The sequence below is a fragment of the Asparagus officinalis genome, chromosome 6 (assembly GCF_001876935.1).
Source record: "Asparagus officinalis chromosome 6, Aspof.V1, whole genome shotgun sequence".
Classification (NCBI taxonomy): domain Eukaryota; kingdom Viridiplantae; phylum Streptophyta; class Magnoliopsida; order Asparagales; family Asparagaceae; genus Asparagus; species Asparagus officinalis.
The window spans coordinates 32,233,307-32,255,702 of NC_033799.1; the positions used below are offsets into that span (position 1 = coordinate 32,233,307).

General features: G+C 37.9%; 2 protein-coding genes across 7 annotated transcripts; both read left to right on the forward strand.

Moving 5' to 3' along the window:
- LOC109845614 (probable transport accessory protein MmpS3) lies at positions 3,392-6,028 on the forward strand. Of its 6 annotated transcripts, none has more exons than XR_002248442.1 (7): positions 3,392-3,780; positions 3,969-4,088; positions 4,177-4,233; positions 4,484-4,585; positions 5,302-5,351; positions 5,484-5,582; positions 5,892-6,028. XR_002248442.1 is itself a non-coding variant. In XM_020414886.1 (6 exons), exons 1-6 carry the CDS (start codon positions 3,605-3,607, stop codon positions 5,973-5,975), a joined length of 555 nt encoding a protein of 184 aa, XP_020270475.1. In that variant the 5' UTR covers positions 3,394-3,604; the 3' UTR covers positions 5,976-6,028. The 6 variants fall into 6 exon arrangements, 2 of the variants coding, with proteins under 2 accessions (XP_020270476.1, XP_020270475.1); XR_002248441.1 differs by having other exon boundaries at positions 3,393-3,774; XR_002248444.1 differs by having other exon boundaries at positions 3,393-3,774; positions 4,039-4,088.
- LOC109846022 (bidirectional sugar transporter SWEET14-like) lies at positions 16,625-18,325 on the forward strand. Its single transcript, XM_020415244.1, has 5 exons — positions 16,625-16,762; positions 17,221-17,257; positions 17,355-17,565; positions 17,653-17,814; positions 18,179-18,325. The coding sequence occupies exons 1-5, from the start codon at positions 16,711-16,713 to the stop codon at positions 18,323-18,325; spliced, it is 609 nt and encodes a 202-aa protein (XP_020270833.1). The 5' UTR covers positions 16,625-16,710.

A 22,396-nucleotide genomic window follows, 5' to 3' on the forward strand; every position in this document is an offset into this window, starting at 1 on the left:
TGTTATAGAAGTAAATAAACATAAAAGAAGACGCGTTAATACGATAGTAGTTTGATTTAGAGGAAAAAGGGAGTTGAATCGACGTTTCTTCAATGGACGAACCACCAAGCATGTAGAATTTTGGATTTCACATTTACAAGTCTGACCGAGAACCTGTGCAAAGTTTCGAGGGGAAAAAAGGATCTTCTTATAAATTACCTCTCGGTAACGAGTCTCTACCATATAATCTTTTGCATTCTCTTCAAATATTTAAAAGTATGGGATAATTACGACTCTTTTCTCTCAAAATATGATACTACTTTAATACCAAGAGAGATTCAAGAAGTAAATTTGATAAATTTTCTTACAAACCAATGAAATAGAGTTTTACGAGTTTGACTAAGTTTCACGAATTTTAAAGACCCACCGTGGCTGATCATGACGATTAGAATGTTCCAATATGGCTCCTATGCTCCTAGGTTTGATTTCGAGCTCGATTATAGAAAAAAAAAACAAAACATAGAAACTATGGGGATTTTGTCTCTTCCAAATGAACTAGAAAGTCCACGTAAATATCCTCTAATTTTGCCACGAACCCAAAATCATGATTGGCCAAGAGAAGACTCGTAACCAACTGAACATGTATGTATGCCTAGCCAGCAAATGGTTCTATTTAGGCTCTATATTCTTAATTCCAAATTTTCATATCAATGGATGTGAACGAAGCATTTATTTAGAAATAAAAACTCGAATGATTTCAAAGTGTTTCAATCATCCACCTTTGTATCAAAATGATTATTTAAAATGTTTTTTCTCTAAAGCTGAATAATATTTTACCCGCCAATTCATAGCTTAAAAAGTGTCCAAATCATTAGGAGTTGCGTCCCAGGCTAGTCGATTGGTTGTTTGGTTCGTGCTTCATGATCTTGATTTCTGAATGGGGCCCACCGCGTTATCAGCAATAGAGACTAGTCAAAACAGGAGGAAATCGAGGGGGGAAACAATATATAAATAACTGAAAGGAGATTCAGAGCTAAACGTATGTCCTCCGCATGCATTTTCTTTTGGGTTATTGCTTCATATGCTCAGAGATAAAATGCATTACAGGGACATCTACCTAAGCAACAAGTGGCTAAATATTATACAAAATCCCACTCAAAATTATTTGCATCTTCATCTGCCATTCATCACCTCATCATGAACACAGAAGCCTCGCATGTAGTACTGCAAACTAAGTCCTATACAATTCTTAAACAAAATGTTCTGATGGTGTTTTTAGAAGAAAAAAAATTTCTAACGCTCATTGGTGGAATTTAAAAGAATAATATATCAAATTTTATTTTCTAAATTGCCGGGGTAGAATGCATTCATTTTATTTATTTATTTATTTCCATGCACGGGATATCTGAAAAAAGGAGATGATGAGAGCTTAGCAAGACAACAATCCTGCCTATGATGAGGATTCCACTCTTTTTTTTAATTCTATTACCCAATCTTATAATATTCGAAGTTGAAGTTGACGCCCTCACTAGTAATTTGGTACGATATAGAAATGGATTTTTCGTTAGATTGGCATCTAACTGTTGGTGTTGGGTGTGTAGACCAAAATCTGGGAATAAAATCAACAAGCAGCAGAAAAACCCTGATTAGTCGACTGATAGAGGAGCACCGGTTGACTGATTCGACTATAGAAAAACGAGCTTGAAATTCGCTCTGGTAAGTCGACTAATGGGAACTCATCAGTCGACCGATATCGTGCACGAAGCTGCTGAAAAGCCCTTATCAGTTGACCAATGCAAGTGCATCAGTCAACCGATATCAGGTCAAGCAGTTTTCTAGTCTGTTTGGAAATTTGTTTCGAGTTAGGGTTTTATATATTCTTGAATATTCTTTTGAGAGTTAGTGTACGAAAAAGAGAGGGTTTTGAGAACACTTTGAGAGAGAGAGAGAGAGAGAGAGAGATATCAAAGAGAGTGATAGCCGTTTGCAGGCATTGTAATCTTTTTTAATAATTAAAGAATTTATGGTGTGGCTCCCGAGGACGTAGGCACGTTTACCGAACCTCGTTAAATCGTGTGCTCTCTCATTTTATTTGTTCACTAGTAGGAAAATGAACAAACTAGACGGAACAAACTAGACGGAATTTTTTTCCGTCTACTTTGCCTCAAACTAGACGGAAAAAATTCCGTCTAGTTTGTTCCGTCTAGTTTGAGTCAATCTAGACGGAAATTTCCGTCTAGATTGACAAACTAGACGGTTTTTTATTTTTTTAAATTTTTTAGACAACCTAGACGGAAATTCCGTCTAGATTGACTCAACCTAGACGGAAATTCCGTCTAGGTTGTCTAGAAAATTTTAGCGAGCTTCCCCTCTTTTTTTTTCATTTCCCCGCCTATTTTTCATTTCCCCCTCTTTTTTCTCCGCTCTCCATCTACAAACCCCCCAAACGGCAAAACCCTCTCTCTCTCTCCAAACCCCCCCTCATCCCCCCTCCACCTCCATCTCCACCGAATCCTGCGCCCCTCCCCTTTCAAACCTCCCCTTTCCAAACCCCGCCTCCGTTCCCACCGCCGGTAGTCCCCTCCCCTTCCTCCGAATCCCCCCTGCCCCTCCCCTTTCAAACCTCCACCCTTCACTCCCTCTGACGTTCCCAACCTTGACGAGCTCGAGGACATCGAGGACGATCCCGATCTTGACGACGACCGGTTCCTTGAAGAGTACAGGTGAGTGTTTAGGGTTTTCTCTGTCGTTTTGGATTTTGATGTGAGATTTGTGGAAATTAGGGTTTTTTTGTGAGCTTTATATAACAGAGATCAAGCATCTAGTCCTTAGTCATGGGGAAGGAGTTAGGTGCATGATCTATCTTGTTTACTTAGTCCTCTTGGCTTGTGTAAATTATCCTTTTGTGCTACCATCTGAGCTATAACATGCATTCTATGCCAACTTTTAAGTTATTAATGTTTAAATTACTAATAGATGTTATATGTTTGCGGTGGCTATCTATCAGTTTTCGTCTATGAATTTCTATTTGGGTGATTTCCAGAAGGTTGGAAGGAAGCTCGACTAAGTAAGTAAAGTTTCACTTATTTTGCCTTCTTATTTTGCTTGCTTTTGCCCCATATTTTCAGGTTTAGATTAAACCATGATGTCTGTTCCTAAGGTGAATTTGACTAAAATTTTTTCCGTCTACTTTGAGGCAAACTAGACGGAAAAAAATCCGTCTAGTTTGTTCCGTCTAGTTTGAATCAATCTAGACGGAAAATTCCGTCTAGATTGACAAACTAGACGGTTTAAACAACTTTTTTTAAATAATATTCAACCTAGACGGAAATTCCGTCTAGATTAAACCATCTAAAAACACCCTCGTTTTTCATTTGCCCGCCTATTTTTTTCATTCCCCACCTCATTTTATTCCCCTCTCCATCTAAAAACACCCAAACCGACCAAATCCCCAAATCTCTCTCTCTCTCATCGCTAAAGACCTTTCCCCATTCCTTATTCGCCATTCTAATCGCCAAAAACTCGCCGACGATGAGATCTCCGATCGCGGAGAAGCCCCTGTTCCTTGCCGTCGCCGCCTACACCCTCATCGCCGACGCTCGCTCCTCCGCCGCCTTCGAATCCGATGGTTCCTAGTCTCTCCCCTCCCCTCTGCTCGCGGCCCGCGCCATTCGCGCCTCCGCCGCTCACCGCGACGCCTCCTCCGTCTCCTCCGCCTACGACGAGCCCCTCGCCGGAGCTGGCAATAGAAACCCTAAGCATCTCACGAGATCCTCCACCTACGCCACTCACCAGGTTCGTGTATGTAATTCTTTCTTGTAATCGCAATTTTGGAAATTTACGCTTTTTTTATATAGAAGAAGTATTCCTGACAAAAATAATTTGGGAATTAAGAGAGGGATCTGGTAAAATTTGTTGATTACGAGGGTCTTAGGTTGCGATTGGTTCCACTGGATTTCCCATTTGTTTGTCCTTTCCTTTTGCGACAGAGATTACTGCTTTCAGTGATTGCTATTCAGAGTTTGAGAAGCTAAATACAAAGGTCTTGGGTGATTTCAGATGTCACGAAATCAATTTCCAAATCATATGGAGTGTTGATTCCGGACCAGGTAATAATCAGACTGTCCATATTTATGCAAAGTTAATTGTTTTAGGCTTGTTTAAAGCTGAATTCCATGTTGACCTTAATTATTTTAGGCTTGTTTTGACAAAGAAAAGCAATTTCCAGACGAAATAATGGATAAATTATTACAGGTGAATTCTAGATATCCCCCTCATCAATATTTTCAGTAGCATTTATCACTTCACAACTATTTATTAGCTCTTAAAACACAAAGATTGGTGTTTTAAGAAGAATAAATTACAGAAAATCTCCCTCTCCCTCGTGAATCCAGAGGGGTGCACATTATTACTGGTCTTCATAGGTTTCATCTTAGTTGGTTGACATTATAATCAAATTATTATTTCTTTATTCTAAACTTTTGATTCATCCTACTTATTCCAGGCTCTGCAAACCCAGACGAAGTGTGCCCCGCAGGATGGAAGCCTGGGGAGAAATCCATGAAGCCTAATCACAACAAAAACATATATTTTGCTCTTCGACTAAGTAAGTAAAGTTTCACTTATTTTGCCTTCTTATTTTGCATGCTTTTGCCCCATATTTTCTGGTTTAGATTAAACCATGATGTCTGTTCCTAAGGTGAATTTGACTAAAATATTTAGTAGTGACATGATTGTATTTGAACCTAAGGTGGCTTGATGTTTGAATAGCTTTATGTTTCTCAGAAGTTGCTTCATCTGTCTATTTCAAACTCTTGAACCATTTAGTTACTGAGAATTCTGCTACCATTATGAAAAGCTTGTTCATATATATGTACACACACACACACATATCTATCAATCTACTCAAATACTCAAATTTTCTGAAGTCTTCATGAAATACTAATATATATAACTCATGATTTCCATTCATTTTAATTTTAGCCCTCCAAGATTTCAACTTGGAATCTAAATAGAAGATTTTCAGAATGCCCATTTGTAAATGGAACTGTTCAGCTCATTTTCAGAATGCTCATTTGTAGATGGATTTCCTTTATGGCATTCTTGAATGGCCTCTAAGAGAGAGGGGGGGGGGATGCTGTCAGAATTAAACAAGTTCATTTCTTAGCTAATGCTTATGTATCTTTTTTGGTCATGTTTCATAGTTACCAAAATATAAGTCTACTGAGTACTATTCTAGTATTCCTACTACTGCAATCAAAAGTTTGACTTGTGTGCCTAAGATTTATTTCTAACGGGTGTTCAATCTTTATGGAACTGGAGCTCGATGCACTTTTGGTACTCCTAATCTTGTCAAGGATCTAAACATGAAGGTAGCCACCACTTATAAATACTGTTTAATTCTGACAGCTGATACATGGCATATGCTGTTTACCTTTCATGTGTGACATGATAATGAAGTTACTAACAAGTTTATTCTATTGGTTATTGGAAATGAATACCAGCCACGACACGGATCAAAGCCCGAGAAAGTTGTGGGGAGAGGGAAGAAGGAGGTTTATTCGAGGCTTTGTCGGCATACTTTCTTCGATGGAGGCACAAAGGTATAATTTTTTTGCTTGATTTTATTAATTAAGTATTGCTTTGTATACAATTTCAGCTTTCCCTGACTTTATGAATTAAATGAAGAGCAATGGATTGCATTTCATATTTTCTATTCGTTAATTTTGTGGGCTTGATTTGCTTTCTAGAGGGTGTAGCTGGGATCTTTGTTTGTAAGCAAGGGAAAGGGATGTTAAAAGCGTTTTTAGGTTAAAGTTGGGGATTATATTTGGTTTGTGTTGGATTGAGAATTGTACTTTGAAGATATTTCATGGCATGGACTAATTGATGTTGAATTTTGTATAATGTAGGATCAAGGAGGAAGAAACATGATGCTTCAACAACTTGGAGGAGTAAATGAAATTGGATTCTATAAATTATGCAAAGTTCATTAAGTTATGTAACAATTGTATTCTTTATAATCAATCTATGTAAAAAATTTATGCACCTTTCTAGTAGTTTTGTGAATGTATTATTTGAATATAATTATATTTGATATTGAAATATAATTAGATCGATTGTGTTGGATATGAACATGATTTGGTGTTGTGCTATATTGTGTACATGTGATATTATATAGCGTGTAAGCGTAGATTTTGCCAAAAAAAAAAAAAAAAAAAACTACTGTAGCAGAGCAACCTAGACGGAATTCCGTCTAGGTTGCTACTGTAGCAATCCGTCTAGATTGCCTAATCTAGACGGAATTCCGTCTAGGTTGCTACTGTAGCAACCTAGACGGAATTCCGTCTAGGTTGCCAACCTAGACGGAATTCCGTCTAGATAGCAACCTAGACGGATTTCTTACTTCCGTCTAGGTTGATATCCGTCTAGGTGGTCAACCTAGACGAGATTCCGTCTATTACCCAATCTAGACGGAAACAGATTAAACCGAGCAAACTAGACGGAATTCCGTCTAGGTGTACCAACCTAGACGGGAAAATGAGCAATCTAGACGGAAATTTCCGTCTAGATTGCTCGTTTTTCTACTAGTGGTTCTTTCCTGCAAAGTTTTTTATTTTGCTATACTTTCTTGCTTGCTATTTATTCATCACAAGATCCGGAGGGCACGGGTTGTCGATAGATTAACTCCAACAACTGGTATCAGAGCTTCGTTCGACAAACATCTGTGTGAGAGCTATGGCAGAAGAAAGCAAATAGAAGATTGAGAAGTTTGACGAATCAGACTTCGCCTACTGGAAGTTTGATGGATCAGACTTTGACAATCATAGGAGGAGACAGACGAGGAGTGGAAAATACTGGATCGAAAAACTCTAGGGCAGAACCGGTTGTCGCTCGTAAAATCAGTCACCCACAACATATTGAAGGAGAAGATGACGGTGAGGCTTATGAAAGCGCTCGCTAAGATGTACGAGCAACCGTCAGCTATAAACAAGGCGCATCTCGTCAAGGCGTACTTCAACCTCAAGATGGCAGAAGGATACTCCTTCACGTTGTATCTTAGTGAGTTCAACATGATTGTTGATCAACTCATCTCAATTGACATCATGTTTGATGATGAAGTGCAAGCCCTACTAATACTATCGCAGATTTCGGATAGTTGGGCAGGTTGTGCGACCGTAAGATTCAGGTTCAGCCCTAAATTTCGAGCAAAGAGGCCGAAGGCAGAATAAGGGTAACAAGAACAAGAAGCGGTCGAAGTCGAAGAAGAAGAGGTCGAACTCGAAGGTGAGGCCTATCAAATGGAAGTGTTGAAACTGCGGCCAGGAGGGCCACATTGTAAAACCCCGTAAATTTTAAAAAAAAAATTGATTTATATTGATAAATGAGTTTTAATCATGATAAATATCAATTATGGATGTATGATTATGCTAACAATTGATTTGAGATCAATTAAGAGTATATATGAGAGTATACAAGTGACAAACACGCACACATGCACGGGATTTGAGTCTTGAAGAAGCATGTGATCAGTCGACTGATATTGACCATCAGTCGACTGACGGGTGGTCATCAGTCAACTAATGATAGGCATCAGTCGACCGATGAGCTTCCAGAGCTTGTGTAGGCTTCGTGTACGGGTCGGTTTTGGTTTTGATTCAGGCCCAGTTCTATACATAAGTATATATATTCGTTTCAAACCTCTTTCCTAGATCTTTTCACCTGATCAGCAGTCACCTTCCCTCTCAAACCCTAACCCTAATTTGTAATTTTAGGAGAGTTTCTGAGGTGTTTATCGAGAGGAAGGCGGGATTTGCGATCTCGATGAAGGAGGAGCTTGCACACACGTGTTTAGGAGTTCAACACAACGTTTGAGGCAAGATCACCTCCCTCCAAACATTCCCCTTAGTTAAAAATCAAGTTTTTATGTGATAATTATGTTTAATCTCATGTTCAGGGTTAATCTAATGTGTTAGAACCTAATCTATGATGTTAAATCTTACAAATCGTTGTTATAAACAATAAAATAAATCTGTAATTGTTGAATTTATATGATCATGATCATTAGGGTTAGTTTTAACATGTTAATTTCAGTTTAATTTAGTTTATATGCACTAATTTGTCGAGATAAATAAGAATTTAGTTAATTTGCATGTTAAACCCTAGATCCATGAGTTCATATTGATTTCATCTTGTTTAAACAAACCACTGGTTAAGTATCATGAGTTCTAAATTAGATATGTCAATAAAAATCCGAGTTCCTGAAGAAAATACACAAAAACCCTACTTGTGCACTTTTTGTCGATTCAGTCACTGATGATGCCCATCAGTCGACTGACAGAAGATCATCAGTCGATTGATGGCAATCATCAGTCGACTGACGGGCTCGTGTGTGCCTTGTTTCTGTGAACGACCAGATCAGTCGACCGAAGCTTTCTATCGGTCTACTGATCAGGTTCAAATTATGATGTTTGACCCTTTTACATGTGGGTTCGATGTACGAGCGCGTAGTGCAAGTCATGCAATATTCTATACACATATTTTGAGGAGTACACATACGGAGATTGAATATGTATAAATCCATTGTTCGGGATAGCCAAATAGTTTGCACTCGTTATGAGTAACAATTTGTGTAGTTAGCTTTTATTGAAGATGTTGAGTGGGGTTAGTTGGGGCATGCAACGAGACCGCGGATGGACTACACTTTGAGTGTGTTAGTCAGGACCGCGATGGATTTCACTCCTTTATGTATTTTTGGTCCGCACAAGCGTACGCAGAGGTTGTTGAACCTATGATTTGAGTCCGCATGGTTATGCGTAGAGGTTGATATGCGTATCTATCAGTCCACACGGGGTGCGATGAGTTAATATACCTATTTATCGGTCCGTACGAGGGTGCGATGAGTTGAAGAATTCCAAACAAGGACAGTCTGATAATTTGATGATAACTGAAGTGTAGGCGATTATTGACACTCGATCGATATGATATATTGTGAAGATATTTCACAACTGGGTTATACGAGAGAGTGTATCGATATCTGATTTGCCTACTAAGGGTAGTATGTGGAGTTGAATGATAGTTTCGAGAATGGTTGATGTGATTTTTCTTGTATTGTTTTCTTATTATTTTATTTCTTAGTTGGAATTTATATTTAGAAATTTATAACTTGAGACACATGGTATATACATGAGGGTTTTCTTATTTGGATTATTTCGCTCGACGTACTAGTCTCATGTTGTGGAATTCTAAATACAAATTTTATATAATACATAGTAAAAATAATTTAGGTAGACTATGCACTTATAGATAGAACATCCATCATACTTAGTAGCCCTTCCCCTAGGACCAGATGGAGATGATCTTGCTAGCGCTCTGACGCTATGGTTTTTACTTTTTTCAGGTAGTGGAACAGAGTTTCGAAGAGCCGCAGATTGACGGACTTTCAGTATAGTCGCTGTCACTTATTTATAGTAGCTTCTGCTCCACAGATGTTTAGTTTATATTTCTAGTTGATTCTTAGAGTTACATTATATTTTGAGAGCTAATGAAATATGTATTTTCAGTTGACTCCTGTGATTAAGATTAGTCTTTTTTGTATTAGATTGTTGGACATCTTTATTCTTATATCAGATGAGACTTGATCATTTCTGAGATTTATCTTTTTTTCTGTGCGTAATTTCCTACGTTCATCTCTTTTATATATGTTTGTACTAGTACAGTTTTATTGATTCCACTAGAAAGATAATTCTATGATGGTGAAACATATTATAGCACGTGGTTGTATTGCAAGTTTGACATCCTTAGATTCACCTCGGACTACAGCCTTGTGAGAACCCGGGGACGTCACACACATGTCTTCAGTTTGCAAAGCACCAAAGAAGGATATAAATGAGCAGGAGGCTCATATTGTGCAAGATGTATTGATCCTTGCTATGGATAGTGACATCAATTCATGGGTTATTGATTCGGGAGCTTCATTTCACGCCACTGCTAATATGAAGCTTCTTCAGAACTATGTAGCAGGAGACTTTGGGAAAGTGTACTTAAGGGTTAATGAGACTTGTAGTATTGTGGGAAGAGGCAATGTGCAGATTCAGATGAAGGGTTCTAAATGGTCTCTGAAGAATGTCAAACATGTACCGAAGCTGAAGATGATTCTTGTTTCGGTTAGCCAGCTTGGAGCAGAAGGCTATATTTCGACATTTACCTGGGATTCGTGGAAGATCTCCAACAGTACTATGGTGGTTGTCCGCGGTAACAAAACCATAACTCCCTATTTAACTTCACATGCGAGTCACATCCTCGCAATTGCAGCTGACAAGAAAAGTATAGATTTGTGGCACAATAGGTTGGGACATATGTGTCAGAAATGTATGAAGATTCTACACTCACAAAGGAAAGCTACCCGGCATTAATTCAGTGGAAGTTGGTGTTTGTGAAGATTGTATCTACGAGAAGCAGAAGAGGGTCAGCTTTCAGAAGAGTGGAAGACCACCTAAAGCTCACAAGCTAGAACTTGTTCATACAGATGTATGGAGTCCAGCTAGCGTGTATTCTCTTGGCAGTTCGACGTACTACGTCACCTTTATCGACGATCACTCGAGGAAGGTGTATGTATATTTTATGAAGCACAAGTAAGAGGTGTTTAGGATCTTCAAGAAGTGGAAAGTCATGATAGAGAACGAGACAGATCTGATGGTGAAGTGTCTGAGATCGTACAATGGTGGAGAGTATGAGCTGGAGGAGTTCAAGAAGTTCTAAAGTCTGAATAGGATTCGTTTAGAAAGGACTACTCCAAGAACACCGTAACAGAATGGTGTTGCATAGAGCATGAACAGAAAGCTGACAGAGTGTGCGAGGAGCATGCACCTACATGCAGGTCTACCTAAGATGTTTTGGACGAATGCGGTGCATACAGCAGCTTACTCGATAAATCATGGGTCTTCAGTTCTGTTAGACTTTAGGATTTCAAAAGAGGTTTGGAGTGGCAAAAAAATAAATCTCTCACACTTGAGAGTCTTTGGCTGCTTGGCATATGTTCATATCAGTGACCATATCAGGGATAAGCTAGAAGCTAATTCACAGAAGTGTATATTCATTGAATATGGCATTGATGAGTTCAGATATCGTCTGTGGGATGATAAGAATAGGAAATCAAAAGGAGTAGAGATGTCATATTTCACGAAGAGGTGATGTGCAAGGACAAGGACAATGACAAGGATAGCCAAAAGCAGTAGGATCAGCAATAAGGATGGAGTTACATCCGAGTACATGGATTTAGAGGAACTTCTAGATGGGGGAGATAATATCAGTTCTGACCAAAGAACGGAGGAGATTCCAGGTGTAGAGACTAATATCTAGGGCGAGGAGCTTAAGAGGTCATCCAGAATACCCAAACCAAATCCCAGATATCTTTTATCGCTCGATTACTTACTTTTGATGGACAATGGAGAACCAGAATGCTATAAGGAGGCTATACAAGTTAGTGAATCTCAACAGTAGAAGCATGCGATGCGAGAAGAGAGAGATTCTCTATACTCGAATGAGATATGGGAGTTAGCTCAGCTACCTGCGAACAAGAAAGTCTTACATAATAAGTGGGTCTACCGGGTCAAGTAGGAGACCGGGTCAAGCAGGAGAGTAATGGTAGCAAAAGATACAAGACCAGATTAATTGTGAAAGGATTCCAACATAGGGAAGGGGTGGATTATACAAAGATATTTTTCCCCGTCGTGAAGCTTGCAACCATCAAGGTGGTGTTGAACTTAGTAGCTGCTAAAAATCTCTACCTTGAGCAATTAGATGTGAAGACTATCTTTCTTTATGGTGACTTGGATGAATAAATCTACATGATGAAACATGTTGGTTTCATAGAGGAAGGAAAGGAAGATATGGTATGTATGCTCAAGAAGAGCTTATACGGTTTGAAACAGGCTCCAAGATAGTGGTATAGGAAGTTTGATAACTTCATGTAGAGCAATGGCTATGGAATGTGCAATTCAGATCATTACTGCTACTTTAAGAGGTTCGAGTCTAGCTATACATGTTATTATTTACGTAGATGACATGTTAGTTGCAGGGCCATGTTTACAGGAGATTAACAAGTTGAAGAAGCAGTTGGCAAAGGAGTTTGCTATGAAGGATTTGGGTGCAGCCAAGAAAATTCTTAGGATATGAATCAGTCAATATATGGCTGAAGAGACGTTAAAGTTGAGTCAGGCTGAATACATTGAGAAAGTACTTTATAGATTCAACATGCAGAATGCAAAGACCGTTGGCATGCCCCTTGGAAGTCAGTTCAGGTTATCTGAGGAGTAATCGCCCAAGACGGATGCAGAGAAGGAGTTCATGACCATAGTATCATACTCATTAGTCATTGGTAGTCTTATGTATGTGATGGCTTGCACGAGACCGGATATCCCCCATGAAGTGGGAGTTGTGAGCAGATTTTTTAGAAATCTAGAGAAGCAGCATTGGGAGGCTGTAAAGTGGATACTGAGATACTTTAGAGGGACTACAGATATGTCATTGTGTTTTAGGAGAAAAGAATTGGTAATGCAGAGATATGTGGATGTAGACTTTGCTGGTGATTATGATACAAGGCGAAGTACCACAGGATATATTTTTACCTTAGGGTCGACAGTAGTGACCTGAGTCTCACGTTTGAAGAAGATAATGACGTTGTCCACGACTGAGGTAGAGTATGTCGTAGTGACTGAAGCTAGCAAGGAGATAATTTGGTTGACCGGATGTCTAAAAGAGTTGGGTCTGAAACGGGGGAATATGATTCTTTATTGTGATAGCCAGAGTGTTATACACCTTGCCAAGAACCCAGTTTATCATGCCAAAACAAATCACATCGACATGTGTTACCACTTCATACGCTCGCTGATAGAGGACGAGAAGTAACTGTTAGAGAAAATTTTGAGGAGTCAAAATCCTACAGATATGTTGAAAAAGACAATGATCATTGAGAAACTGGAGTTGTGCGCAACTTCAGTTGGCCTTCATACGTAGGAAATGATGGTGGAGCCACAATAGAAGGACGGGTGAGATCACCAAGGATGATATTGATCGAAGAAAGAAACTTTTCCGGGTAGGAGAAGGTGCCTGCGAAGATGGCTAAAGTTCAAGAGATCTTGTTGATGGAGGTTTAGTCTCCAAGTGGGAGATTGTTGGTTTTAGATGTGTAGACCGAAACCTGGGAACAAAATCTACAAGCAACAGAAAAACCCCGATCAATCGACTGATAGAGGAGCACCGGTCGACCGATTCGACTGTAGGAAAATGAGCCTGAAATTCGCTCTAGTAAGTCGACTGATGGGAACTTATCAGTCGACTGATACCGTGTACGAAGCTGCTAGAAATCCGTTATCAATCGACCGATGCAAGTGCATTAGTCGACCGATATCGGGTCAAGCAGTTTTCTGGCCCGTTTGGGAATCTGTTTCGAGTTAGGGTTTTATATATTCTTGAACATTCTTTTGAGAGTTAGTACACGAAAAAGAAAGGGTTTTGATAACACTTTGAGAGTGAGATCTCAGAAAGAGTGATAGCCGTTTGCAGGCATTGTAATATTCTTCAATAATCAAAGAATTTCTAGTGTGGCTCCCGAGGACGTAGGCACGTTTGTAGAACCTCGTTAAATCTTGTGTTCTCTCCTTTTATTTGTTCTTTCCTGTAAAGTTTTTCATTTTGCTGTGATTTCTTCCTTACTATTTGTTCCTCACAAGATTCGGAGGGCACGAGTTGTCGATAGATTAACCTCAACACTAACTCGCTATATTTGGTGCACCAATAGATATATTTGGGTTTGAGATGGTGTAGTTGGATTCAAAAATAATTTAGTCTACATATATCAGGTTTAAGAATGATTTTGGAGGTGAGTTAGGTAAAATTTTGGATTGACAAATAAAAAAATCCCTCCGAATTTTATGGCCTTGGACTCTTCAGGTGGCTTCATAGTTGTTTAGCGGTGTGTTTAGGAGTTCATTAAGGAAAGGGAAGGGAAAATAAAATATGGAAAGGGAAGATTGAGAAGTGGAGGGGAAAATATAATATCTTGTTTGAGAGTTTAGTGAAAGGAATGGAGAAAACTTGTTTTACCATGTTTGGGAGTTTTAATGTTACGCCTGGCCGGATGGGAAAGAAAGAGAATTTTAAGTTTAATTTCGTTTGGGAGTTTTATTGGGAGAGTAAAGAGGGGAAAGGAAGGAGAATTTTCATAAAAAACTTGATTTCATTCACCCCTAAATTGGACGGTAACGGAGGGAAAGGGAAGGAAAATAAAATTTCATAATGAAAGAGATATCTTGACCCTCTATTATAATGACCCTCTATTATAATGAATCAATGGCTAAAATTCATTTACTTCCATTCCTTTCCCATAATTAGAACTTCAAAACAACATAATTTAAGTTCTCCTCCATTCTCCTTGCAAAACTCTCAAACAAGATATTTTATTTTCCTTCCTCTCCTTACATTTCCTTTATGTATCTTACCTTTCCTTTCCTTCCCTTAGTGAACTCCCAAACAAAGGCTAAGGGAAGGCTAAGGGAAGGGAAGGGAACGAAAATGTGTTATAATCAAATCTCAGTCATTGGTCCATAGTGATAAACGATCAAACTTTTTTTATAACTATTTTCCCTCCATTTCCCTCCTTTACAACTTTTTTTTCTTGTTGCTTGGAGAGGGGGAGGGGGTGGGCGGGGAATAAAATGACCATATTTTTATGTGAATTTCCCCTTCCTTCCCTTATATATCACCCTTGTAAAAAAAAACTCCCCATTCTCTTCCCCTACCCTCTCCTACCCTCCATCCAATGATCCAAACACACTACTAAAGTCAAGTAGGTTTTAAACGGCACCCTTAATCAAATTAATTCAAAAGCTTAAAGTACTAGCTAATGGCTTAACTTTTCTATTTAAGTCTATTGTTTTCTCTAAATATTTTTTAATGTGGAACTATTTTTTAAGGCACTTCGAGATTGAACTTGGATACTGAATACATTGATTAGACAAGATAATTTGTCTTAGTGGACTTTAACAAGGTGACCCTTATATACATAATGAACGGCTAAGCAATTAATTAAGTTGCATGGACTTCACTTAAGATTTCCTAGGTTTAAAATTTTGGATGTAGATAGGGATGTATAGCTTTGATTAAGTGAAAAAATCTGTATCAGTGGACTGAAACAGTGTGGACCTAATATCATGAAAGGCTTAGCAAAGAGAAGACAGATAAAGAAAGGAAAAGGGAGCACCGGTTAAATGAGAGACGCAGATAATGTCACGAAGCAAAATAAGGCAAAGAGCTAGGCACGTTCTATGGCCTCTCTTAAACAAGAAAATCGCTGATATTGCGGATGAACCGGATTTATTTACTAATCAAGACAATCTACACCTTCAATCCTAACCCGCTGATTCATTGGCTAGTTGAACTTCTTTCATAAACCTTTGCAGCCAAACATAAACCTTTGCAGCCAAACATAAACCTGTATGAACTTTTTTCATAAACCTTTGCAGCCAAACATAAACCTGTAGGAAGCTTGACGCCACTATTCTTCTTTTCATTTCTGTCAGCGTCCTATGATCTCATCCTAAGCTTATCCCCGACTAAATTAGACGAGTGAGTGCTGTAGGCTTTTGATCAAAACTGTTTGTAATCACACAGATGGCCTGAGATCAACAGAGGACAACATTACACAAGCCTAAACTAGTCTCTTTTTTTTTTTCTTCTTATAACAATTCCCATACATAGGAGAAAGCTTTTCCTTTTGCTTATAATAACTCTACTTCATTTAAAGCACTGGCCAAGGCTAACACCTTTAGAAAAAGGCTCAGAGAGTCTTAGGAACGGGTATAAGCTGGCACGTTGAAGTTTCCACTTTTGTATCAAGAAATTATACATTCAGTCCAAGAGAATCATCCTAGATACATTTTTTCCTACTCTATTCTCTGGAGTGGATCATAAAGTACCATTGATCCATACATTGCTCATATGTGTGGATCACATACATACAAGGATTAGATAATTATAAGAAGTTTGTTTGGGAGTTTGTAGTGTTGATGCACGTTTCATTATCCTAGATAGCTTGCAGTTGCGTATGTAGTTTCACATTGCTTAGTGAAATATATCTACCGACATGATAATTGAGTTAATTAATATATGTAACTACTTTCTAAGTCACATGATTATGTTGAATGATCAATCATCAGCTTTGCTAATCCGTAAACAGTTTTGTGTTTTCCCAGAAGGTTAGCTAGCTAAAAGTTCATTCCATTTTAATCTTTCTCAAATTAGGTGATTTGCCATAATATGAAACAACAAATCAAACATTTTCTTGTGTCTTGATCTTTTGTTTATAATTAATTAAAATCAATGAGGGACGCCTAAGGAATTTCGTGTCTGTATGATTAACTTTTACCATGCATATACTAGAAAAAGCGAATGCTCCATAATGAAGATTAACCAAACCCTGGCTTTTTCTTGTACATAAATGTATATTATCCTTAAGCTGGTGGAGGAATGACCTAATCCATGCAGCGCAGAGGAAAGAATGTTAGCTCATGCTACCCACACCTCCCTATATAAACCTATCCCTCTCCAAACATAAGAAGCACAAAACTAGCCAAAGAGAGTTGTTGAGTAAGGAGGATAAGCTCTCTCTCTCTCTCGAAGCTTGTTTCTTCTTCTCAAACTCTTTCTCTCTCTTCCTGGATCGAAGCAGAGATGGCGTTTTTGTCCTTCGACCACCCCTGGGCCTTCATCTTCGGTCTCCTGGGTAAGGAGACTGTTAGGAAAAAAATCGATTGTTTTCATAGATTTCTCCTTCTTTATTTGCTGTCATTTTCTGCTTTGGCTAAATTCAACTCGAGGTAATTCTCTTCTTTTATCTGAATTTCTTAATATCCAACACATTCCGTGATGATGTTATAGGTTAGTAGTATTCTAAAATGTCCTCTATAGGATAATCATGGTCATTCTTTTTTACACAATTTATTAAACAATTTTCTTTGTAAAAAGAAAGTTTATTTGGAAATTTTGGCCAGTTGCCTCGCAAGAAGTTGGTTACCTAAAACTATACAGCAGTAAGAGTATAGTTTCCTTTTATACATTGAACATAAAAGTATTGATTATATGGATAACTGTCTTATATTACTCCATGTATGCTTTTATTGAATATGACGGTTTTCTGTTTACCAATCACTGACATTTTTTCCTTGTTGATGCATGATTAAGGCAACATCCTCTCCTTCATGGTCTACGTTGCCCCGGTGTAAGAACTACTCCCACCCATCTAATTCATGTCTGCATTTTTACTTCAAATTTTTAAAGGGATAGAACTTCTAAAGTCATGATCCTTGTGATTTCAGGCCAACATTTCGTCGAATTTGCAGAAAGAAATCTACAGAAGGATTCCAATCATTTCCTTATGTGGTGGCATTGTTCAGTGCAATGCAACTGATCTACTATGCCATCATTAAGACCAATACTTACCTTCTTATCACTATTAACACGGTTGGATGCATCATTGAGATAACATACCTGACTATTTATCTCATTTATGCCCCAAAGAAGGCCAAAGTAAGATGAATTATTTGTTAAGCCTACGAACGTAGTAGATAGTTTTATAATATACTTTGTCTAAAAAGGCTTTAATTTGCTACGCAGATGAACACAATCAAATGGTTGTTCCTCTTGAACGTTGTTTTGTTCTCTATAATCCTTCTCATCAGTCTCCTATGCTTCAAGGGAGCTGACCGTGTAAAGGTTGTTGGTTGGTTCAACATGACTTTCTCAGTCAGTGTCTTTGCAGCTCCCTTGAGTATTATTGTAAGCACCACAAACTCGGTTTGGGCTCTTGCTCAGTTTATCAATTTCTGATGCCTTAAAGTTACTTCGATATCCTAGAGATGCCATTTTACATGTTTGAGACCTTTTGCCTACAATCGTATACATGTTTCCTTTTTTTTTTTTGCAAGTAGTATATTAGCAAACAACTTATATAGCATACATGGTAAGTGATAGAAAAGATGAAGTACCATACATGTAGTTGTCTATATATGCGCATAAAGAGCATCTATTTTGTGGTATTCCCACTAAGACTTGGTTATACTCTATGACATTGTTCTTCGGATATAATTGTATATTGTCTATTTTCATAATCTGTAACAAGCTTAAACTTTTATGTAAACAGAGAATCGTTGTACGCACAAAAAGCGTGGAGTTTATGCCCTTCTTCCTTTCATTCTTCCTCACCCTGAGCGCCAACTTGATTGCGTCTATCTACGGCTCTTTCACCAAGGACATATATGTGTCCGGGCTAATTTCCCAGAAAAATTAACTTGAAAATCAATTACAAAAGCTTATGTTTTTGTATTATATATGCTTTGATTATATTGGATTACAAGCGCCACATCACTAGGATGTCACATTCGCGTTATCCAATGGCTTCTTACATGTATACAAAATTTCAAGGACACAGCGATGAAAAGCTTCCTGAGCAAATATTGCAGATATAGGAAGAGCTGAACCTCTGGGCGGGTTGATGTCAGCCAAAGGAAATGAGAACACAAGAGGAATTTAGCCTGTGCTTGTGGGACAACAAGGGTCGATGAAACAATATGAGTTGGTGTGCAGGACGTTGGAAGATGGATGAAGAGCAGGGATGATTGGTGATGCCAGTACTACTATTGCCATTAATCTTCATTCAATATGAGCTTCATGATTAGTTTAGAATTTGTTTATAGCTTCTTACTGCAAGTGAGGGGGGGGGGGGGGGGGGGGAGAGAGAATACTTTTATGTTCAGTGTTATGTAGCAGCATGTTTAGCAATAAAATCTTGAGCGTTTATTAGTGTGCATGCAGGAAACTTATTTATCTCTATCTGTAATCTTTAAATGCTTATGGATCAAATCTCTTAAATTTTTGACCTGTACATATAAATAGAATATCCACCACAGAACCTTATGGAGATCACAACTTCTAGTATACACCTATATTTTAGATAATGAAGATCAAAATGGCCTTCTAGATTGGTGTGCAAATGCCTAGGAACCAAAGAACTAGACTAATATATTTGGATTCAAATAGACTCAAAAGAATTAACTCCTAATTAAGTCATGTACCCACACATAAGTAACTTTATACCTAACAAATATGGGTTATTTATATGTTAGTCCCTCAAATCTATGAAACTGCTCATTAGTCCCTCAAATCATTGTGATATTGCAATTTGGTCCCTCAATACCAAAATACCCTCAGTTAATGTTTTTTGAAGGGTTGTTTGCAATTTGGCACTCTAAAGTTTACACCTTTTTAAACTTTGATACCCAAAGTATTTTTGACACTTTGATAGTCAAAGTTTGCATCTTTTTTTTAAATTTTGATGCCCTGATTTTTTTGACGCTTTGATACCCCAAATCTTACATATTTTTAACTTTCATACCCCCCAAAGATTCCATACTTTTTAACTTTGATACATCAAAGTTTGCACATTTTCTAGCTTTGATAGCCTAAAGTTTGGGGTATCAATGTGTCAAAAACAAGACTTTGGAGTATCAAAGTGAAAAACATATAAATTTTGTCATAACAAAATTGTAAGACAAAAAAAAAACTTTTAGGTATTAGAGTTAAAAAGGGTGTCAGCTTTAAGGTATCAAAATGTCAAAAAAGTTGTATTAAAGTTAAAAAAGTGTAAACTTTATACTGATGATGGGTTTTAAAAGAGAAATCATAACCAGTATTTTGGCCATTGAGGGACAAAATTGCAAGACCCCTCACGATTCGAGGGACTAATGAGCAACTATTGAGATTTGAGGAACTAATATGGAATTATTGAAGATTTGAGGGACTAATATCTAAATAACCCAACAAATAAATAGCGTGATACCAGATGCAAGTGTGATGGTCATGTATGCACTCCACCTTGAGCCCTGACCCCTTGCTAATCGTCCGAAGCAAACAAAGCACCTAAAAATTCACAGCCATGAGCTCTCATACTGAATCGTTGAAGACCGCAAAGACACATCAACGCAGGTAGAACATGCTAATATATCCGGATTTAAATTGACTGAAAAGGATTAATTTTTAACTAAACAATGAGTCTAATCACATTCAACTATATATGTAACCTATTCTTTTAACATAGGACATAATCTCACCTCATATATTTACTAGACCAAACTGACAGCCAGACGCTAAAACTAAATGGATGGAAAACGCTCTTAATACAATCTAATTGTGACTATCTGTTCGCAAAAAAACATATACTACATGTTAATGTAGCGTACCCAACTGAAACCCAAGGGGAAAAAAATTTAAAACTACTTGAGTCCGTAGGTTTAGCCAAAAGCATGTCAAGACAAAGACACGATGAGGCATGGACCTGATCAGATCTTAAGCTGGTTACAAGATTGCATGGCCTTGTCTCTTTGCAATGCTATGTACGTTTGTATCTGCGCCTATACCCGTATCTTTATCACTTTGGTTTCTTTAGATTTGACTACCTGACTTAGTGCGTTCACTTAGTGAAGGCAAGGAGACGAGAATCAAAAAGTACAACTACAAACTCGACTCCATTTGTTAAGTAATTAGAGGCCCAAATTAAAATTATATAGAAAGAATGCAGAAGATGTTTCTCTTGATAAAAAATTAGTGGTGAAGGGTGATTCACAATTAGGATAAGGCTTTTTGGTTTAATCGTCTTGTTAGTGTTCTAATCATTGATAGAGCATGAAACAACTTTTATTTGAGGGATTTAAACAAAGATGTGATATGAGATATGCATTATGTTACCTAGATATTTCCAGCATGAAGCCGTACACGTACCCGGCATTTATTTGTACCCAAACTTCATAAACACACCTTAGATGTATTGATACATTTACCCAGACAGGCGCTCAATTATACAATATATGTTTTAATTTAAAATACTTGTTATGCACTTCTTGGACGTATATCATACACTTTATGTCTATGTTTTAAAACTCATTAGACATGGGTCTGGTTGTCTCAGCCTATATTCACGATGAAAACTATGACTTTAATATAATATATATATATATATATACACACACACACACACATGTTGCACACACACATGTTGCAAGAGGGTGCGAATACAGGAAAAAAATTAAAGCTGGCAAAATAGCTCTGGTCGGTCAACTGATTTCTTAGATCAGTCGACCGATAACTTGCACATTACATGAACTGAAAATTTTCATTGGACAGACGATTGATGATGCCTTGTCGGTCGACCGATGAACACCTACCGGTCGACTGATGAGGCTTTATTAATTGACCGATAGCGGGTTATTAGGCTGATTTGTTTCCTAGACTGTTTTGGATTTGAGTGTTTACATAAATAGAAACTCGTTTGTTAGGATTTTTAATTAGAAAAAAAGAGGTTATTTTGTGGAGAGAGATTATTGAGAGGGAGTGAGATCTTGTTGATTAGGGTTATTGTGATTGTTTGAGAGTTGTAATCCATTATATTTCTCATTCATATAGTGAAATCTCCCCATCCTCTCCCCATGTACGTAAGCAATTTGCCGAACCACGTAATTCTCTGTGTTTGCGTTGATTTTGGTCGTTTCATTATGAATTGTGTTTGTGGTATTCTTTGCTCGTTGCTTACCGACTTGTTGTAAGTTGATTCTGCTTCCGCTGAACGTAACAAGTGATATCATAGCCGGATTTCAGATCTAGGGTTTGATTTGGGTGGGGGAAAATCGATGTTGGAAGTTGGATCTTGGAGATCTAAGTTTCGATGGATATAACGTTGCGGAGTTGCCATTGAAGATATTGTCTTCCTCGTGTGGTTGGGAGATTGTTTTGTAATCCTATCTAGGGTTTAATTTTGAATAATTTCTCAAATCTATCAATTTCGAATCTTTCCTTTATAATTTAGAGTTAGTAAGCAATGGCAGGAGAAAATGGTGAAAGTAGCAAGGCTGATTCGAAAATGTGAGAGATTTTTAATATAAGTATCTTACGAAGAATGTTGAGAACTGGTTGCACTTGCTGTGGAGATTATTCAGATTCCAGATGTCTAGAGGTACCTCACTTGTAGATCATGTGAATAACTATTCAAAGTTGTTGTCGGACTTGGCCAATGTTAACGGGAAGATATCGGATGAGTACAAGGCGATCATTTTTTTAGGCTCATTACCCGATGAGGATTTTGATACTTTTGTGCTTACTTTGTTGAATGGTAGATCTTCCATCACCTATAGTAAAGTGACTAATGCACTGATAAATTTCAATTTGAGGAGAAAGGATAAAGAGTCTTCCAGAACTAGTACTTCAGAAGAAGTCTTGTCGACAATAGGAAGGAGTCCCTATCTTAGAGGTGGTAATCGAGGCAGGTCAAAGTCAAGAGGCCACTACCAAATTATGAAAAATTGGTGTTCTT